This window comes from Ciconia boyciana, chromosome 19, assembly GCF_034638445.1.
Source record: "Ciconia boyciana chromosome 19, ASM3463844v1, whole genome shotgun sequence".
Taxonomy (NCBI): Eukaryota; Metazoa; Chordata; class Aves; order Ciconiiformes; family Ciconiidae; genus Ciconia; species Ciconia boyciana.
This window is the reverse complement of record NC_132952.1, coordinates 3,553,280-3,571,390: the sequence shown is the minus strand read 5'-3', so window position 1 is coordinate 3,571,390 and position 18,111 is coordinate 3,553,280. Positions and strand designations below refer to the sequence as shown.

The 18,111-nt window shown below is 47.3% G+C and overlaps 3 protein-coding genes across 7 annotated transcripts; 1 reads left to right on the top strand and 2 right to left on the bottom strand.

Moving 5' to 3' along the window:
- Positions 1-244: 244 nt before the first annotated feature.
- Positions 245-6,345, bottom strand: FBXO2 (F-box protein 2). Its single transcript, XM_072883558.1, has 6 exons — positions 6,211-6,345; positions 4,296-4,571; positions 3,042-3,168; positions 2,851-2,946; positions 2,333-2,468; positions 245-1,897 (listed from the first exon to the last, which is right to left on the bottom strand). The coding sequence occupies exons 2-6, from the start codon at positions 4,543-4,545 to the stop codon at positions 1,763-1,765; spliced, it is 744 nt and encodes a 247-aa protein (XP_072739659.1). The 5' UTR covers positions 4,546-4,571; positions 6,211-6,345; the 3' UTR covers positions 245-1,762.
- On the top strand, positions 6,284-9,954 carry FBXO44 (F-box protein 44). The gene is made up of 6 exons (XM_072883557.1): positions 6,284-6,404; positions 6,578-6,909; positions 7,529-7,655; positions 8,385-8,480; positions 8,821-8,956; positions 9,668-9,954. The coding sequence occupies exons 2-6, from the start codon at positions 6,651-6,653 to the stop codon at positions 9,812-9,814; spliced, it is 765 nt and encodes a 254-aa protein (XP_072739658.1). The 5' UTR covers positions 6,284-6,404; positions 6,578-6,650; the 3' UTR covers positions 9,815-9,954.
- MAD2L2 (mitotic arrest deficient 2 like 2) lies at positions 9,915-18,088 on the bottom strand. Of its 5 annotated transcripts, none has more exons than XM_072883559.1 (9): positions 18,028-18,088; positions 15,456-15,507; positions 15,099-15,217; positions 14,478-14,549; positions 13,471-13,571; positions 13,253-13,347; positions 13,063-13,136; positions 11,920-12,012; positions 9,915-11,615 (listed from the first exon to the last, which is right to left on the bottom strand). In XM_072883559.1, the coding sequence occupies exons 2-9, from the start codon at positions 15,493-15,495 to the stop codon at positions 11,574-11,576; spliced, it is 636 nt and encodes a 211-aa protein (XP_072739660.1). In that variant the 5' UTR covers positions 15,496-15,507; positions 18,028-18,088; the 3' UTR covers positions 9,915-11,573. The 5 variants fall into 5 exon arrangements, with proteins under 5 accessions (XP_072739660.1, XP_072739663.1, XP_072739662.1 ...); XM_072883562.1 differs by having other exon boundaries at positions 18,014-18,074; XM_072883561.1 differs by having other exon boundaries at positions 18,018-18,072.
- Positions 18,089-18,111: the final 23 nt, after the last annotated feature.

The window sequence follows — 18,111 nt, the reverse complement described above, 5'->3', positions numbered from 1 at the left end:
ATGAACTCCCAGTACATTTTAAGTGCACCTCTGCCTGCTGCTGCTCTGCAAGCCCATTGCCCTTCAAGTGCTTCCGACAGGTTCAGGCTGCTGGGTCAGGGAACAGAGCACATGCCTCTTTCTGGGAGACTCATGGTATTATACAAGATACAATGACCCCTGTTTTTTGGATAGGATTGGTTGACATTGCTCCACGTAACTGAACAGAAAAAGCATGCTTAAGCACAGGACACAAATACCCAGCACACAAGGGAAGATCCACACACAATTGTGTCATTTTATTATGTTTGCCTGGACTCTGGCTTCGCATGTCTGTGGTTTGGAAGGCCAGTGTGCCCTAGGCATCCAGGTGCAGCAGTGCAGAAAGCTTGATGAAGCAGAGCATGCACGAAGTGACCAGCTCGGAAGCTCTCCTTTGGCTACAGGTAATAGTAGTACACTGCATTTGTAATGGTGCACTTTGATGCAAAGTGGTATTTAAGTATGTATGTGCTGGCAGCCCAGGAAGGGAAGACAGACAGATGGACACAAAAATGTAAGTTCCTCTCTCTCTAGGCAACACCAGCTCTATTAAGGGGATGCTCTTCCGAGAGGACTGACTAGCAGGGACAGGCTTGGCTCAGGGAAGCTTAGGTGTCTTTGTTCAGGATGGTGGCTCACAGCCCTGAGCGATATCAAGAGGCACGAGTGGGAGTATGTACGAAGTGCTGTCTTCTCAGTGAGCATACGGAGCGGAGGCAGACATGTACTTTTTGCAGACACTGTTAGGAGCAGGAAGAACTGAGATCAAGTGGGGCTAACAGCTTTCTGGGTGAAGAGTATCTCCTGCCTGCAAAGAGCCATACTGGATGACCGGGGTGCTGCTTGTATGAAGTGTGCAGAGGCCAGGAAGGGGTAGATGAGTTTGTTTTCATTTGTTCCTGGACCCCCTCCCCAGTTTGCTTCTAGCCCATTTCCCTAAGTCCTTGTCATCTCTCTCCCAGCAATTACTCTCAGTTGCCGTCTGTTTGAGGGAGCCAAATGAAGCTCCAGGGCTGGACACCAGAGAGGCTTCAGCTCCTCAATGCTTTCCTTGATAAATGGATGCTGGGAACAGTGTAAGAGAAAAGGATCCAATCCCTAGTGCTTTGCATTATCATCACTAAAAATTAAGCACTTGGCAGCCAAGCTAGAGCTCCCAGGAGGCAAGCAATGACATCTATTGCTTATAAATGGGAGAAGCTAAGGTTCTCACTGCAGGTCATGGAAGCAGCTGGTGACAGAGATGTGACAGGGCTCTGGGTTTCCCTGGTATGTTCTCAGACACGAGGTTTATGCTTTTCTTTCTCCCTTTTTTTCCCCACTCTCTAACTTCCAGAAAATATGCCCAAAGTACCACTTAACTTTAAGGGGTGCCCAAGTCTGGGAAGCAGGCAGGAGGGCTGTGTAGCTCGGGCTGGGTCCTGGGGGTTAGTGGCTTAGGAGAGAAGTAAGGACTGTCGGATTTTTAGGTGATCTTGTGTCTGACAGAGGACATCAGTGCAAGTGGCAAGGCTGAGTCTAATGTAGTGCATTCACAAAGCTATTCACATTCCTTGCATAGTCCCTTTGAGGAAAGATGGATGATGGCCCCTGGCATCTTGCACGCACATTCATACACAGAAAGGCTGTATGCTGTACAGCCCAGAAGCAGCACCATGCAGAAACCATCCAAAGGCCATGGGATGCCCTAGGGCACACTGAGGAAAGTCAGCTCCAGCATGCAGGCCCCAGTTCAGCACAGCTATGGCTCCACTGTCACGCTGCTGTTGGTAACACGTACGCCGTACCATCCCTTCCAGAATAGTGTGTCCTGGCCACCATGTTCGAAGCGGACAAAACGGACCCCAGGCCCATAGTTGGAAAAGGTGTGGGAGATCTTTGGGACAAGAGACAAAATGGTTGTTGGTAAGCATGAAACCACCGTGAACCTACCCTTCTTTAGTGTACAGAGCCTTCAACCCCACCTGCCTGAGTCATACCTACCAGGCTGGGTAACAATGAGGACATTTACAGTGGGAGTTACTGGGAGAAGCTTTGACCCCATTGTTGTTCAGAGGCCATTGAACCTCTCCCAGTTGGGCATCTCCTTCATCTTACTCCTGCAGTGGTGGCTCAGCAAGTTTCCGAGTTTTATGTAAGGTAGCCTTCCAGTATAATCCCTTTGTTCAATCACAGGGTCACAGCTCCACAGAACACATGACAGAGCCTTCTCCTCCTCCTCCAGGAGAACTCTCCTGCTTCTCTCTGCTTGAAAATATTCCCAGTTCATGCAGGTTGGGTGTCATCTGCTGAGCCCACAGCTGTAACTCACCTCAGTCCAGGTGGCATCATTGTCCTCTGGGATGGCAATAGTCTCGCTTCTGTACTCAGCCAGAACATCCTCATTCTCAGAGAGCAGCTTCACACAGAGCTCGTAGAGGCAGCCAGCATCACTGCGTCCTGCATACCTGCAAGGAGATCCAAGCTGCTAGTCTTACCTGTGTGAACTCGGCAAAGAGCCAGAGTACACAACTGCATCTGGCTGAATGCAGGCTGCCAATATCACCAAGTTACTGGGGCCTTGGTTTGAGGTGGAAATCTGTAATGGTTCTTACCCCAACCCACCACCTCCCCTCATTCACAACAGGAACCTGCTCTGCAGAGGCCGTAGGCACCAACAGTTTGAAGCGTGGGGGAGCTGCCAGTGGCTCTGTAAGCCAAGACCCAGCCCTGTCCCACATCTAGGGGATCTGGCAGCTGAGATTTTAAGGCCCAGTGCAGGTATAAGCCCTCCCTGCCCCTCCTTCTCTTTCTTGATTCTCTGCCTTCTGAGGCATCCTTGGTACTTACCAGTCTTTTACCACAACTTTAGGCTGGGTTGTATCCATCAGCTCTTCCCAGTAGCCCTCAGCCCTAAGGTCAATGACCTGAGCCTTTCGACACCACCTGAAATGAGATGTTAATTGGTATCACAGTCTCTTCTGGGACTTGGGCAACCAAAAATGTCCCCTTCCCTGAATAAGAGAAGAAAGCAGCCTTACTCATAAGATGTAACAAAGTATTTATGGACTTCTTCACTGGGGAATTCTTTTCCAAAGTCCCCAGGGAGCTCTTCAATTTTCCAGCCATCACCTCCATTCTCTACCTCTCCCCAGTGCTGCAAGTCTTCTGCAAATGGCAGAAAAGAGACTTGGATGAGTTTTAGCTTCTGTTGGCCTGGGGAGCCTGACCTTCTCCCACTGGAACCTTTCTCTGGCTTGTGAAAGGTATGCTGCTAGATGCAGCCCTAACTTTGTATGTAGACTATGGAGATGTTTGTTAGGTAGAGGTCAGGCAAAAACCTTTAGTCTGGTTGAACTTAGTATTAACAAACTTCAACATTCCCCACCAAAATGGCTATGTACGTGTGGGTTTAATTAAGAAAGTACTCCAGTGAAATTATTTAAATATTCTGAACTGTGTCAGCACTTTCAGTGTCATAACATAGGAACAGCCTGGGGAGAGAAGCAGATTGCTTTATTTCTAAATTTTCTAAATTGCTAAGTGGTATATCTAGAAGCAGTATGGCCCTAAACATTGGGCTTTTCTGGTCTTAGCCAGAGGGAACGTGGATGTTGGGAAAGCTTGCAGAAAAATAATCTGTAAACAAAATGGAGAAGCTGTGTTGATATTGCTTTGGTCTATGATGTGTGAAATGTACTTGTTGCTGCTTGGGTTATGAGGCTTGGTTACTGCTGCTTATTGCTAAGCATCTTGTAGATCTGGCAAGCGAAGTTCATAGATTATCGGAATAATGGCAAATGGGTATGTGCACAGCTCTGTAACGTGGGCTGTAGTAAGGAGGGTACAAACAAGATTTGCCTGAGCTGCTTCAAGGAAGGAAGCCTGAAGTGCCTGGTGAGCTAAGGGCAGACTAGCTCCTGAGCGGGGAAAGGCTTGATCTTTCCTGTCATGGTTTGGCAAGAAGCAATCTGGAAACCCAGATGCCACTACCATGACTGCACTGGACAGGGGCTCTGCAAAGGACATTTTTGACTCTCAAATGTGATTCTGATCCCTGCATGGGGCTTATCTAAAGTCAGTGTCAAGTAGAGCCCTTTGCAAAGGCTGATTAACAAAGGCCTTCATGCCTGTTAAATGATTTGACTGCATGCATTAAATGATTTGACTCAGGCAAGAAGAAAATGCTGCAACCTGATGGCAACTAAAATCTTTTTTCAAAGACTGGAGATGCCCAGTTCCTGGTGACTGGTCATCTCTATGAAATCTTGGGGTTTGTTATGCTTGTGTCTCACCTTCACCACATGGGTTCTTGATGAGATTCTTCCTTCTCTTACTCAGAAAGTAGAAGTTTTGCCAGTTCTCTGCATTGTCCTGTGATTCTGCTCCAGTGAGGCCTTCCTGCTGACACTTCAGGATCCAAAGCGCAGCTCCATCAACCAGGTTCTTCCACTGGCAGCAGACCAGGCGGCACGCCAGCACCAAATCCACTGCAGGTATGGAAGCCAGGATTCTGATCAGGACTGCTTCAGGGAGGGACTCCATCCTTGGGCCAGGCTGGATGGAGCTTTCTGAGAAAGAAGGGGGAAAGGAGTGGTGACACAGTGGTCCTTCAGACATGGGGTTCCCCACTCTCAGTGATGTCAAACACTGATGCATTAGAAAAAAGCTAAAATAAGCATGTCATCTGAAAGCATGATTTTGGGGGCATAGACTGCTTCCTCACCTCAAGGCCTCCTGACCCCTCTTAAGTTAATACCCTGAAGCATGTGAGCACATGAATATTTTATGTTCTAAGTGAAGCCCTTAGTAAAATCCATCCACAAAATGCAAGTAGTTGACATCTGCAATTGTGGACAGTTTGTCGGTTTCCCAGACTGGAATTAGTCCTTCCAGAAATCTCTGCTGCTGCAAAAATCAGCTGCTTAGTAATGGCTTCCTCTGCAGAGGGAGGCATCTGGGTGTTTGTTCTGCCTTTAAGAACGTCACTGATAACAAATGCTGTGGAGCAGTACCTAAATATCAGTGGTGAGCATCTTGCCAACCACATTTGCAGTGGTTTGTTCTATATCTGAAAGGCTTTCCCTCAAGGGGCTGGCACTTAATCTCCTTAGTCATGAGCCTGTATAAAGTACAGGTCTGAGGATAACTGAAAATAACTCGGTTGATACTCTCTAATATTCCTTTTTCTACAGCTGTACAACCTCAGCAATTAAGTCAGAAGTGTATGCTTTAACTTTATGTGCTAATTCTGTACTCTGGCTCCCAACAGCTCTCTGCTGCCCGGAGTTCTAGGGCTGGGTGCTGCAGGAATAAGGAAAGACAAGTGTGCAGATTCAGAGCCCCATGTCATCAGTGTGGGATGCACTGTGACACTGCTTTTATCTCAGCGGAGTCCTGATGCTGGAGAAGCTGCTGAGACTGCAGTGAACTGCACAGATGCAGCCAAACTCCTCAGGAGTGAGTCATTAAGCCGAGGAGAGCACTAGGAACAAAGCAGGGGACATACCCTGACGTGCTACTTGATGAAATACAGCAGTGCTAAATCTGGCAAGGGAGGGAAGAAATAGGGAGTCACTACTGTAACAGCATCCTAAATCGAGATGTTCCAGATGCAGAGCTATCATGTGTCCTCTATCTGCACTGCAGATGGCAGGAGGAAACTGTCACTTAAAATTCCCTGGCTTTTACAGGGGTAGCATTGGCGATTTCCCGTTTTGGTTTTTTTTTTTCTTCCTTTCCAACCCTCAACCACAGTCCTGAAGGCTAAAATAGGATTTTTAAAGAAGAAAAAAAGAGAGATGACGCTGGTCTCATCTCCTGCAGGAATTTCGCATGCCTCGCCCGCTCCCTGCCTGGTGCTGGAGCATTACTGCTCTCCTTGCTTGGCAAGGGAAGGGGTGAAGAGCCCTGGCTGACTTTCTTCTTCCACTCCCACCCACAGGATCTCAAAAACTGGTCTACCAGCGGCAGACCTCCCGGGGCAGCCCCCCTCCCGTGCCCTGCTCGGGCCGCACTCCGCTTCCCTGTCTGCCCCCCCGCCCCAGCCCTCTTTCCTCTGTGCCCTCCCGCCCCTGCTGCCCGGCCGAGCCAGCCCGGGAGAAGCCCGCAGGCTCACGGCGCAGCGGCTCGGCGTGCCCCCCGCCCCGTCCCCGCGCCCCTCGGCCCGGCTGGCCCCGGCGGGGCAGGGCAGGCGCCGAGCGCTCCTACCTTGGGCGCTGCTCGGCGGGCGGCCGCGGGTCGGGCGGGCCGGGGCCGGGGCCGAGGCCGGGCCGGGCCGCCCTGATAAAGGGCAGCGGCCGCGGGGCGGGGAGGCCGCGGCGCCGCCTCCTTCCGCGCCTGCCCGCCCCGCCCCGCCCGCTGCAGAAGGGCCGCCGCCGCCTCACGTCCGCGTCCGGATCCAGGTGGGGCCGGGGCCGGGCGGGGGGAGCGCGCTGCCCGGCTGCTCGTCGGGGCCGCGGCCCGTGGCAGGGCTCCGGCCCGCTCGGGCCCCGGCGGGCGGCCCGGCAGCCTGGGGCAGGCGGTTCGTCGCGTAGTTGTGTTAGTAACGAGCGAAAACTCTGCTTGTTTTCCCAAGCTCTGCGCTGTCCGTGCCCGGGGATTTTCCATCGCGTACCCCTGCAGCCCGTCACGGGAGCTGCCGGTCGGTGATGACGACCATCTGCGACCTCCCCGAAGACGTCCTGGTGGAGCTGCTGTCGCTGCTCCCAGCCCGGGCCCTGATCCGCACCTGCAGGCTGGTCTGCAGGCAGTGGCGGTACGTGGTGGATCTGACCACCCTATGGAAACGCAAGTGCCAGCGCGAGGGGTTTTATATTCAGAATTTGGACAGAAGCGTCTCCGACTGGAAGGTCTTCTATATGCTCTGCAACTTGAAAAGAAACTTAATCAAAAACCCCTGTGCTGAAGGTTGGTTTAATTATTATAGTAAAGAGCTAAGAGTTTCCTGACGGTCAGAATGAGTCAGCGTCCTGCATTACTGAAGTACTGCTGGTGTTGTGGGACTGTCCGGCTGCTGGTGGATCTCTGCTGGGTCAAGTAAACATCCACAATAAAACTACTGCGGGTAGATAAAGTATTGGTAAATACGTATCTGTGGTTGCAACCAGAAAAATCTGGAGTCGCTACGGCCCCAGCACCACGGACAGTGTCGGTTAATTCGCACAGCAAGTACAGTGTGGTAATGAAACTATCAGGTATTGGGATTAAACATTTGGGCAGCTGGTGAATTTTTGTTGTCAAAAACTTGATTCATATGACTACAGTAATTCTGCTTTATTACTGATTAAAGTTTCTGCTGTGGTCAGAAAGTTGCTACCTATTGTCCAAGCCTCTGACAGGCACGTTAAAAGTAATGGTACCATAAAGACAGGAGTTACTTTCAGCTGTAGGAAGAATACAGTGTGTCTGAATACTCATCAGAGTAGGCTCCTAGTATTCTTCTGTAGCTGATTCTTTAACAAAAGCAGAGTACTGCTGGAAACTGAAGTGAGGTCCTAACACTCATCTCTGATATCTATGTTTTTAGAGAACTTTCAGCACTGGAAACTTGATAAGAATGACGGAGATAAATGGAAGATTCAGGATCTGCCTGGAACTCACGGACAAGCCATGCCAGACCCCAGAGTACACAAATACTTTGTCACTTCGTATGGGTAAGAACTGGATTCCAGTAATCTGGAGCTGGGCGACCTGCTTCCCCCTGTCTGCAAAGACACTGCAGTTAGAAGGCTTGAGGCAGGTCACCGAACCTTAGCCCACGTGTGGGAAAAGGAAGGAGTTTAATTAACCTTTTATCCTAGTTAGGCTAAAGAGACAGACAGATGTACTGCTGGGAGAATTAATCGCAGCATGTGCTAAATTTCTCTGTCCCTACCAGGAATTTTCTGTAACATTTTTATAGCGATCATAATCCACATGGGTCTCTGCTTCTCTTCAACCAAAGGTGGTGGGCAAAGGTTAAGGTTTGGCAAGCTAAGCGGGTGCACTTACCTGACAAGGTCAAAGCTTTGTAACCTCTAAGAGTGGTAGGTGTCTGTCATGCTAACAGCTTGCAATAAAAGCTGTCAACAGAGGAGGATTAGTTGCTTTTACATCCATTAAGCAGTAGTTTCCTGTTACCAATATATGCTATACAAGCGCAGGGACCCCTGTTAGTCCAGCTCGTAGGTAACTATTCCTTTTATCTGGGAGCGAAGCTAATCAGTTCGCTTCCTTGTCTAGTTCTGGCTATGGAAGAAGGCGTGCCTTAGCCATGTCAGCCTTGTGGGCCTTCAAGGTCTGGGTGGGCTTTTGGTGAGAGTAAAGCCGTCAGGGCAAGTGTGGACACTGAGAGGGAAGAGATGCGTATTGTGAAGTCGTGAATATTTCTATTGCTGCTGCAGGCCATGCTTCAAGTCTCAACTCATTAGCCTGCAGAAAGAAGGATACTGGAATGAGTTGATGGATGAGAAACGGCCTGAAATTGTAGTCAAGGACTGGTAAGTGTATGCACTGAAAACTGTAATTTCTGGCATTGGCCTAGAGATAAGTTAGGCCTCTGAAGCTTTTCATGCTATAAAATTAGTTCTTTATCCTTTGGGAGTTGTAGCTCTTGAGTACAGCATAAGCTAAATCTAAGTTTATTCAATGGGCTGCAAGGAGGTGGCAATCCTGTGAAGAGCAGGATAGCTGGAAGCTTTAGAACTTCTTCATAGCTATGGGGATGACGTTCCTTTTCCTCTGCAGATGGGGATCCCCTTGGACACTGTTTTTGAACACTAAAGAAAACAGAACACTGTATGTACAACCCTGCTCCTTGATTACTCCCTGCCTCTCTAGGTATGCCGCCAGATTTGACTGCGGGTGTCGCTATGAACTTACAGTGAGGCTGCTTTCTGAAGACTACATTGTCCTCGAGGAGTTCCGCCCAGAGCCAGTGGTTATAGAGCAGTGGAGTGATGCCATGTGGAGAGAGGTAAGCAGCAGCCCTGCCCTGTGGGCAGTAGCTTTACATCAGTATTGTGACACTTGAATCCTCCAAGTCTTACCTGGCTAAAAGTCCTAAGTGAACCTACTTTCTCTGCTCTTCAGCCTCCTCTACTCGATACAAAAGGGATGTAAGTCCTTGCTGTTGACAATGCTGAAGAAGCAGTAGTGCCCTGGAAGAGCTAGGTTTGGTTTGTAGGTGCCCAGGGTTTCTAAGGAGTATCCCCTGGGCTTCTGTGTTACTTTAGCTCAGTCTCTTTGTTTCTGCTCTTGTAACTTAGCTATTTGGACAAAAACTTAAGTGAAAGAAACAGTTCTTGCTTTTATTGGATCAAAAAGCTGCGTTTTAAAACTACTGCATGGATGTCATTTAAAGTATTGCAGACATTACTCTTCTTAAACTGCTAAACATGTTTAACTGGTTTGATTGGCTGTAGATTCCCCACTGTTGTTGCTTGCATGACAAATGTACCTAAGAATCAAGCTTAATGTTACGTTTGACTTGGAGAGGATTCCAGGGCAGAAGGCTGAATAAGAGAGGCTTTTTTCCAGTCCCTCAAAAGGGGTACGATGCACTTTCAATGAAAGATATCTTTAGAATGAGCTTTTCCTGAGACCAGGACTTGTGTACTGTAGCTGTCCTAGCTTCTAGGTCAGTGCTGGTTTATTTAGGCAAATTAAGAGGAATTTTCTTCTTCAGATTTCTCACACCTTCCAGAATTACCCAGCGGGAGTTCGTTACATCTGGTTTCAGCATGGAGGTCAAGACACCCAATTCTGGGCAGGATGGTACGGGATCCGAGTGACAAACAGCAGCATCACCATTGGGCCCCTAACATTGCTATGAAGGCACAAGATAAATGTTTGCTTTTACCTCAGGACTGTAACCAGGTGGTCTCAGGTGCACTTATTTGTCTGTACTCTCTGGGTGAGTGTCCTGGCTTTGTTTTGCACAGTCTATCTCAAATACAAGCAGCTAGTTCTCCTTGTTCACAGCGGAACTTCTGCAGGCCCAGCCCTTTGGAAGGACTTCTGTCTTCATCTTTCATCCTCCTGTACCATGGATGTTACTGCAATTACTAGTGCCCTTCCACAGGAGAAAGACTAGGACAATTAAATATGACACCTGTCATTTCTAGTTAACATGTCCTTGTGCTACAGCCAAACACTGAGTCTTAAACAGAAACCATTTCTTGTTTGTTTAAGGAACTTATGAAAGATAAGGCTAAAATGTATCATTTCAGATGATCAATGCTGTCCTCAAGGGCTCTGCTACAGACTGACTTGTTTTGTATGGTATTTTCCTGTTCCAGTTTAATTATGTTATAAAAACACGTATCTTTCACATCAGACCTTTCATAGCATAAGGAAGCCGTCAACCATTTTTCATAAATGCTGTGTCACTTGTACTCAGTTCCTTGCTGTCTCTGTAAGTGTATATGATCAGAATGGTACATACCTTCCCTGTCCAAATACAGCCCAGCATTGTTTGAATAAAAAGCTAGAGGAACAGGGGATAAGGAATCCCTTAAGGTGGCTACCTTACAACATAAGTGCCTTTTGATTGTGCTGGGCTTTTTCCATACTACCTTTGTGCTACCAAAGTACTTGGTTTGTACTGAACAGTCTAACCCTATATAAAATGTTAATGCAGTGCACAACCTGGATGTATAGTATTCTTGCACTTCTTACTTGGAGGAAGCAGGGAGGTACTACACTGGCTGTCTTATCAAATTGTCTGACCAACAAGCTCAGCTCAAATACTGTGAACCATGTCTTCCACCCCTGTATGCACAGAGCCAATACTAAGGCCTTCTTCCCTCTCCTTTGATAGGTGTAGGATTAACAGTGTTTCCCTTGTCTGTTCTCTGTTAGGAGTAGGACATCTGGCAAGTGTCCTTGCTGGACAGACAAATTCCACCTTGCTAATGCCACGCGTGGGTGAAAGCTCTCCCATGGAAAGGGGAGAGACCAAGGTTGTATAGCCTCTCATGGGAATTGACAGATCCCATGTATGTTCCAGAAAAGGTGTGGAAAGGCAGTGGAAGCTCCACACAAAATACAAAGCTCCATACAAAATAAAAATACTTCCTCACTTAAGGGGGAGGCTGGTTTGGACAGAACTCAGCCTAGTTCAACTGGGGTAAAACTTAATATTTATTGAAGACTACTTGGGACAGTCACAGTGGACAGACTCACTCATAAGGCCTCACTCACCCTTCATATGAGTCCATTGCTCTACTGGAGCGTATACCAGACTGCTGTATATCACTACCAATGTGCAATGGCGATGCCCTGTTAAGGTGAGAGCTGGATTTGTACAAAGCACTGACTGCATACTGCAGTTGGCTGTATCCTGCCCCCAGGGATTCACTGGAACAAAACCTATACTCACTCTCACGCATGAGTGTACATGGGAACAGGCTCTGGCTCCACATTCCAAGTCAGTTCTATATACAGTGGTAAGAGCACTTGAAATAAAGAGGCAGCAGCTGCTCTACATTCACCCAGAAGGCCAGCTGAAGAGAGTTATCAAGGTATGGTTTGTGAGATATCTCATTCCACTGGAAGATCAGATGAGGCTTGAAGGCAAGGAAGATTTGAAATCAGGTGCCTTTGTGGGCTCGCTCTTCTACATATAGCTGCATCTGGAGGAGAGAAACAAGCATCAGTTTCATTTGATATGCAGGTAAGTGAATGGAAAAAAAGTCTGCAACAGGCTAAATAGGAAGAGTTTGTACCTTCCCCCATAACCAGGTTTCCTATTCTATTATGAGGAGTCTTGCCCTGATTTCATTACTGGCACAGGCATCTGCAAGACTAAGCAATAATACTGCTCAGCAATATTAAAACTGTTACCCTACAGAAAACTGCAGAGCTGGCATCGGAGTAGACAAAGCTTAGAACTACATGCAGTTTCAGCCACCTCTTGGGCCAGAATGCTCTGCTCACCTTCAGGATATCGGATGTCATAGTTTTCAGGGGAATAAGCCGGGGGTCATGCATGTGCACGTCTTGTTCATCAGCAAGGATCCACGGGAAATCCTAGGGGCAGGAACACAAGGTGCTTTATTTGCAGAGAGGCTGGCAGACTCTGTAAGGTGAGCTCTCTTTCTCAGCACTAGGTCAGCATTAAGTGAATGAGAGATCTAGTGGCTGAGGGAAGAAATGGGTAACTCGGACCTTTCATAACATCAAAACTTAACACTTGCACACTTGGCCCTGAGACTTGGCCTAATTATCTTCAATTACAACATCAAACTATAATGTTAACCCATTTTACTTATTCCAAAGGCAACATCTCACTTTGAAAGATATACTCTTAGCTGTCCTGAGCTTGCATGTTATATTTGTTACACCAGCATTTAACTGCAACTCCAAAATGCTCAGGGCATAGATTTCTGTCCTGCCTTGCAAGTTTAAAGGTTGGCCTACTATACTACCAGTTTCCATTACTAAGCAGTCCAGAGCAGACTTCCACTTTGAAACAATTTCATACTTCACTAACTTTATTTATTGTACCTTAGGACACCCAAAATAACTTGGCTCAGGGGACAAAAGTTTCCTGTACCTAAGCAAGGATTCTTAAAAAAATCTTGCTTTTAAAAAGTGATCTGCACACACTTTCTTGCAAGATAAAATGTATTTGTGCACCCAAAACCCTCTAGTTACTTGAATCTTAGTCTTCCTTGCTATTTATAAAGAATCAGTCATCCACACATAGTGGATGTGGGATGAGAGGGTGGGGTTTTTTTGTTTTGTTACTTAAATTCAAGTACCTATTCTATATGTCAGAGTACTTTTAAGTGACTGAGCAGGCATTATGCAGTAAGTATTGTTACAATCTAATTCAGGCATTGAAGCAGCTATTGTCTGCAATTGTGGCTGCTGTGTGGTGAATGTGCTCAGTCACCTCACCAGTGTAAACCATTTTAACACATTCAAAGCAAAGTTGTGAAGTGTATTATGTAAAGCTAACATACATGTTCAAAATATCTAGCAGCCTTAACCTTAGAGATGCCAAAACTCTTTAATTTCCGATCTTTGCTCTGCAGGTTGCTCACATGCAATCAGGTAGTCAAAGATCTCACTCACCTTTATCACCTGGATCTTTTCCATGTTCCGCGTGGCAGCCTCCCGTGTGTGAACCAGAACTGTGAAGGTGCAACCTGCAAGGGAAATGGTAGGCTCCAGATCAGAGGACAACTGACAGAGGATCAGACACTACCTATTGTTCTCTCAAGGTGAGCAATGCCATGTTACTAGGCTGCATGGACATGTTTACCTGGGGGATTGTTGTCCAGCACAGCATCGCACACACTGATCTTCAGGATGAAGGCACGCAGTAACTGCTCCACGTGGGACAGCAGGGACTCTGAACTGTTGAGGAGATAGCAGTTGTTACTGGCATGCAGCAAAGTACTGGGGCCTGGAGCTGCTTCCAGAACACCTCTGCAGAGGCAGGTGTTGGACGCCACGGGCAAGCAGTAATGGAAACTTTACCTAATGGAAAGAAGAGGTGGCTGGGTGATCTCAAAGACAAATCGCTCCACGGGGTGGTGCTCTTTATCCAGGATTACAACTACAACTTTCTCCACATCATTCTGCAAGAACAAAGATAGAAAAATCCCTTCCTTAAAACAAGCTGTCTTCTGCCCCCGGTGTGCTTCACATATTTCTGATTGAGTGGGAGTACGCTTATTTGTTGTGGCTCACAGCACTAGCAGTTATCCAAAGCTTGAGCACTGTCAGATTATTCTTACTGATCAGAAAAAATGCTTTTGCAAAGCCATTTCTTGCTAGATGTTAAACTGATAGCTTATCGCTAAGGCCTAGGGAGATGAAGTGCACTAAATAGTACATTTCTCTAGGTACTGTTTGGGAACAAAGGAGGAAATGTACAGCCATTTTATCGCCTCATCTGGGAATGGACAATGATGGGGAAGTTAAGATATGCTTAGACTGTTGGCCAAATATAGCAGCTTTGTACTACCGCAATGTAAAACTGACCTATTTCCATTCTCTAAACCTGCATTAAGGTGGCCTGTAAAGAGCAGAGAAAGAATGCAAAATCTGCCAGCATCCCACATCCTGAAATGTTTCATATGGTCACACCTTTCTCTCACAAAACCCAGAATTCAAACCTACCCGTGCTTGCTGGCTTACAGCAAAGCATTCAAACTATTCTGCCAGATAGGTGCTTAAACTTCTACGTATTCAAAAGCAGATCATTAAGTGAAGGTGTAGGATGACGTAACTGAAAATATGTAGATATATATCCTCACATGCATGTATTAGATGCAACTAAATACCAATAATCAGCAGCAAGGCAGGGCCTTAACTGCAAGGAAAGGTTATGGGTGTTATTTTTATTAGTAACTTTATCAGCTAGTATATTGTGCATGGTAAATTTGTAAATAAATTTTGCAATGAAGACAGCATTGATATTCTCTTACTTTCTATCAAAACCACTTGCAGTACTTTTGCACAGGTCCCTGATATGATCTTACCTTCTCCAGCAGCGGCTTTACGCAGTGCAGTGTGTCCTGGATGTACTGATTCAGCTCCGGGTGGCAGGACATCTGTAGCAAATACAGTGAATAGTCAGAGCTGTGTTCTGATGTGAACCAGGACAATGCTAAATGGGAAGATTTAAACAGAAGCACCGATGTGTTACAAGGTACTTGAGTCATGCTTCAAATAGAATTTTTCACCGCTAAGTTGCCAATTCAAACCAGTAATTCTTTCATGGAAAGGTTAATTAGCTGAGGCAGATCACTGTACCCACACAGCTGTAATATATTGGAAATATATACCCACAATAGCATATTGGGAATAGTATACTCCAACAATCTCTACTTCCTAGGAAGCATGCTTTCATGTTACCTTACTGCACATAGCTGGGGAAGCCTTCTACTACTGTTGTCCATGATCTGCTTGTTCCATGAGTACTGCTGTATCCTCAGCTACAGGGCTGTTTTCCCTTTTGACAGGAACTAAGTTCTCTTCAAAAACGAGTTTGCACATTAAAACAAACTCTGGAAGTGATTTACTTTGTTCTGGTGAGTGTTGACTGATCCCTGCTATTTTGCTTGTCCACGTGGCTGTCAGCTTCCAGGAAAATCTCCTACCTGGACAGGTACATTGTATTTTTTCCTCTTCTGAAAGATCCCAATAGGGTAAACTTCTCTGACATATAAGATAAGGTGAACAGCCACTTCCAGAAACTCTGAAAGAACATCTGCAACAACTGAAAAACAGAAGTAAAGGATGCTGAAGTAGGGAGGGAAGGAAGCATGCAGAGCAATACTATATACTCATAGGAATTTTTTTTTAAGGTATTTTTTCCCTGCATAAATTTTACCTGCTTCCCCTTAGCTGCAGGAAGTTTAGGGACAGAGCAACCCTTCAACACCACTTCCACAAGCTCATGTGCCAACAAGAAGCCTTGCAAGCATACCAGTTTGCAGCGCAGCACAACACATTACCTTGCCCAAAGTTAAGGTCCTGCCGTGTGAGAGTGGTCATCTTTCCCCAAACCTGAAAGTAATCACAAAAAGAATGTTTATCCTCTGGTTCCTATATTATTAATATAGTCAGCTCATGGAGCCATCCACTTCCCTAGTGCTGCTGAGCGCAGACCCAACAAACTGTCCTTGGCGCTTAGTCACAAGCATATGAACACCACCACAACATAATCCGCAGGGCCCGCTGTGAAAGGTTTAAGCACTTTCCATAACCATCAACATGCCAGAAATCACCAGTAGTGCAAAAACTGAAGACAGCATCATTGCTGTGTTCTGGCTCACACCTCAGATTGATAGATTACTCATAATTTAATTCCTGCATTTTTAAATTGGGTCTTATTAAAAAAAAAAAAGTTAAAATCTGTCCAGTTCACAGTTCTTCACTGTCTCCCTCCTTTTTTGATATATTTTGCTAGGACTGGAGAACTCATGATTCCTAAGACACAGGAAAATCACTTTTTAGTAGCACAAAGAACACTTTTTTTTTTTAAAGCCACACAAATGTTCTCGTAACATACTAGAACATACCCCCTTTTCTAACCCCTATTATAACACAAGAACTTCTTAGTTTTATGGGTTTATTCTCACAACACCACCATGAAACATTGCTTGTTCAGGCTAGAATCTGCATCTTCCATTGACACTACACAACATAGGTGTCCCTGCTGTCCACTACCAACAGCTTCAGAGTGCGTCTCTCTCTCTAGTCCCAAGGAAACCAAACCCTGCACAGCTGCATAATTAACATGGAACACGTCACACAGAATCATAGAATCATGCAATATCTCAAGTTGGAAGGGCCCCTTAAGGATCATGGAGGCCAACTCCCTGCTCCTCGAAGGACTACCTAAAACTAAACCATATGACTAAGAGCATCATCCAGATGCTCCTTGAACTCTGACAGGCTTGGTGCCACGACCACTTCCCTGGGGAGCCTGAAATTTGTCACAATTATAAAGGGCAGCACATCAGACAGCCAAACTGAATACCATGTGCCAACAACCGAACAAACAGCAGACGCTGGGGCTCAACTTTCCAACAGCTTTCCTTATATAGTGGAGTACGTGCCTTACACGTTTTGAGCTACAGTGTACATAATTTTCTATTACAAATTTTAATTTGTGTCATTATTTTATCCATACTCTTTGCATGCATGCAAACTCTAACCACTAATAACAGCACCATTTTTCATAAACTGTACATGTCTTTAAAAGCCTCCAGGAGCACTGTGGCTCCATCAGTAACACAGGTGTCTTACACAGACCTTTGATAAGCTACACATTCCAATCAGTTGCTTAGCCACTGATTTTCAAGCTGCTTCAGCTGCAACAAACCATGTTTTTCAGACCTACAAAGAATTACTTCAACCTTCACAAAATAGGAAGCTACTCTCCTCTCCCTTTTAAAATCAGAATCTTACCATTGCATACAAAGTCTCCCTGGAATATTAGTGATCTGCTACAATAGATCTGCTACAAAAAGAATTAAGATCCTTAAGCACCACTCCAGCACCCCAGCTGCAGTGACTCAAATTTGTACAAAAGATCTGTATCAGAGTAGCATAAAGAAGCTGTGTTTTTAGAAGTTTAGGTTCACATCCTCAGCTAAACATCCCCGCTTTCTTAAACTGAGGCCCCAGTGAGGCAACAGCGTCCCAAGAGACCCACCCTTGAACACAGTCACAAGGTTGGGCCTAAGAACCACACATTTAATACTCCCTCAGCTTAAGGTTTTGGAGTAACCGACTGGAGCCATGCTGCAGCTAACAGCCTTTCGCCTGTTCATTTGAATTTACTGTCCTAGATGTATGAGGTCAGTTTCCGGAAAAAGTCGTCCCCCCTTCCAGCCTAACAGCCAGCACCGGCGGATGGCTGGGGGAAGCGAGGAGCAGGCAGCAGGAAGAAGAAAGCCTGCGCTTCCTTCGTGGTGCTTTTGGAAGCCAGCAGTCCCTTACTGAGGAAATTTCAGAAGAAAAGGGAAGCAAAGGAGGCAGGGCTATCGTGTAATTTGTAACCGGACATCTTCAAAGCGCCCACGGCCATCACACGGGCTCCCGCGCTCGCAAGCCCTGAGTGACCGGCACGGGCCTCCCGCATCAGCCTGCGCCGCGCCCTGCCCGCACGGCTTGGGAGGGGAGAACGGGGCACCACCAGCCGCTCCGTCCCCGCGCCACACCCTGCCCTCTCCGCAGGACACACGGAAGGACAGACCACAGCCTCCGGACAGGGATGGGTGCCCCGGGGCGTCCCAGGGATGGGTGTCCCTGCTCCTCAGCAGACAAGCACTGCCGTTACCTCGGTACTCCTGCCTGCATTTCGGAGACCCCGCTACCAGGCGCGCGCACCGCCGCTCCCTTCCAAACTGGGCTCCCGCCCGCGCAGCCCGCCTCAGCGCAGCCCGCCATTCCCCCGCTGCCAGCCCAGGCTCCCGCCCGCCCAGGAGACCCCCCAGGGACCGTCGCCGCCTCGGCCCCGGCCCGCGGGCCCCCCCGGTGCCCCTCGCACCGCACCGCACCGCACCGACCCCCGCTGACCGTCGCCGCCGCACACGCGCGGCGCCCAGCGCGGCTGGTCGGGCGGCGGCGCGGGCGTGTGACGTCAGCGCGGCGGGCGGCCCG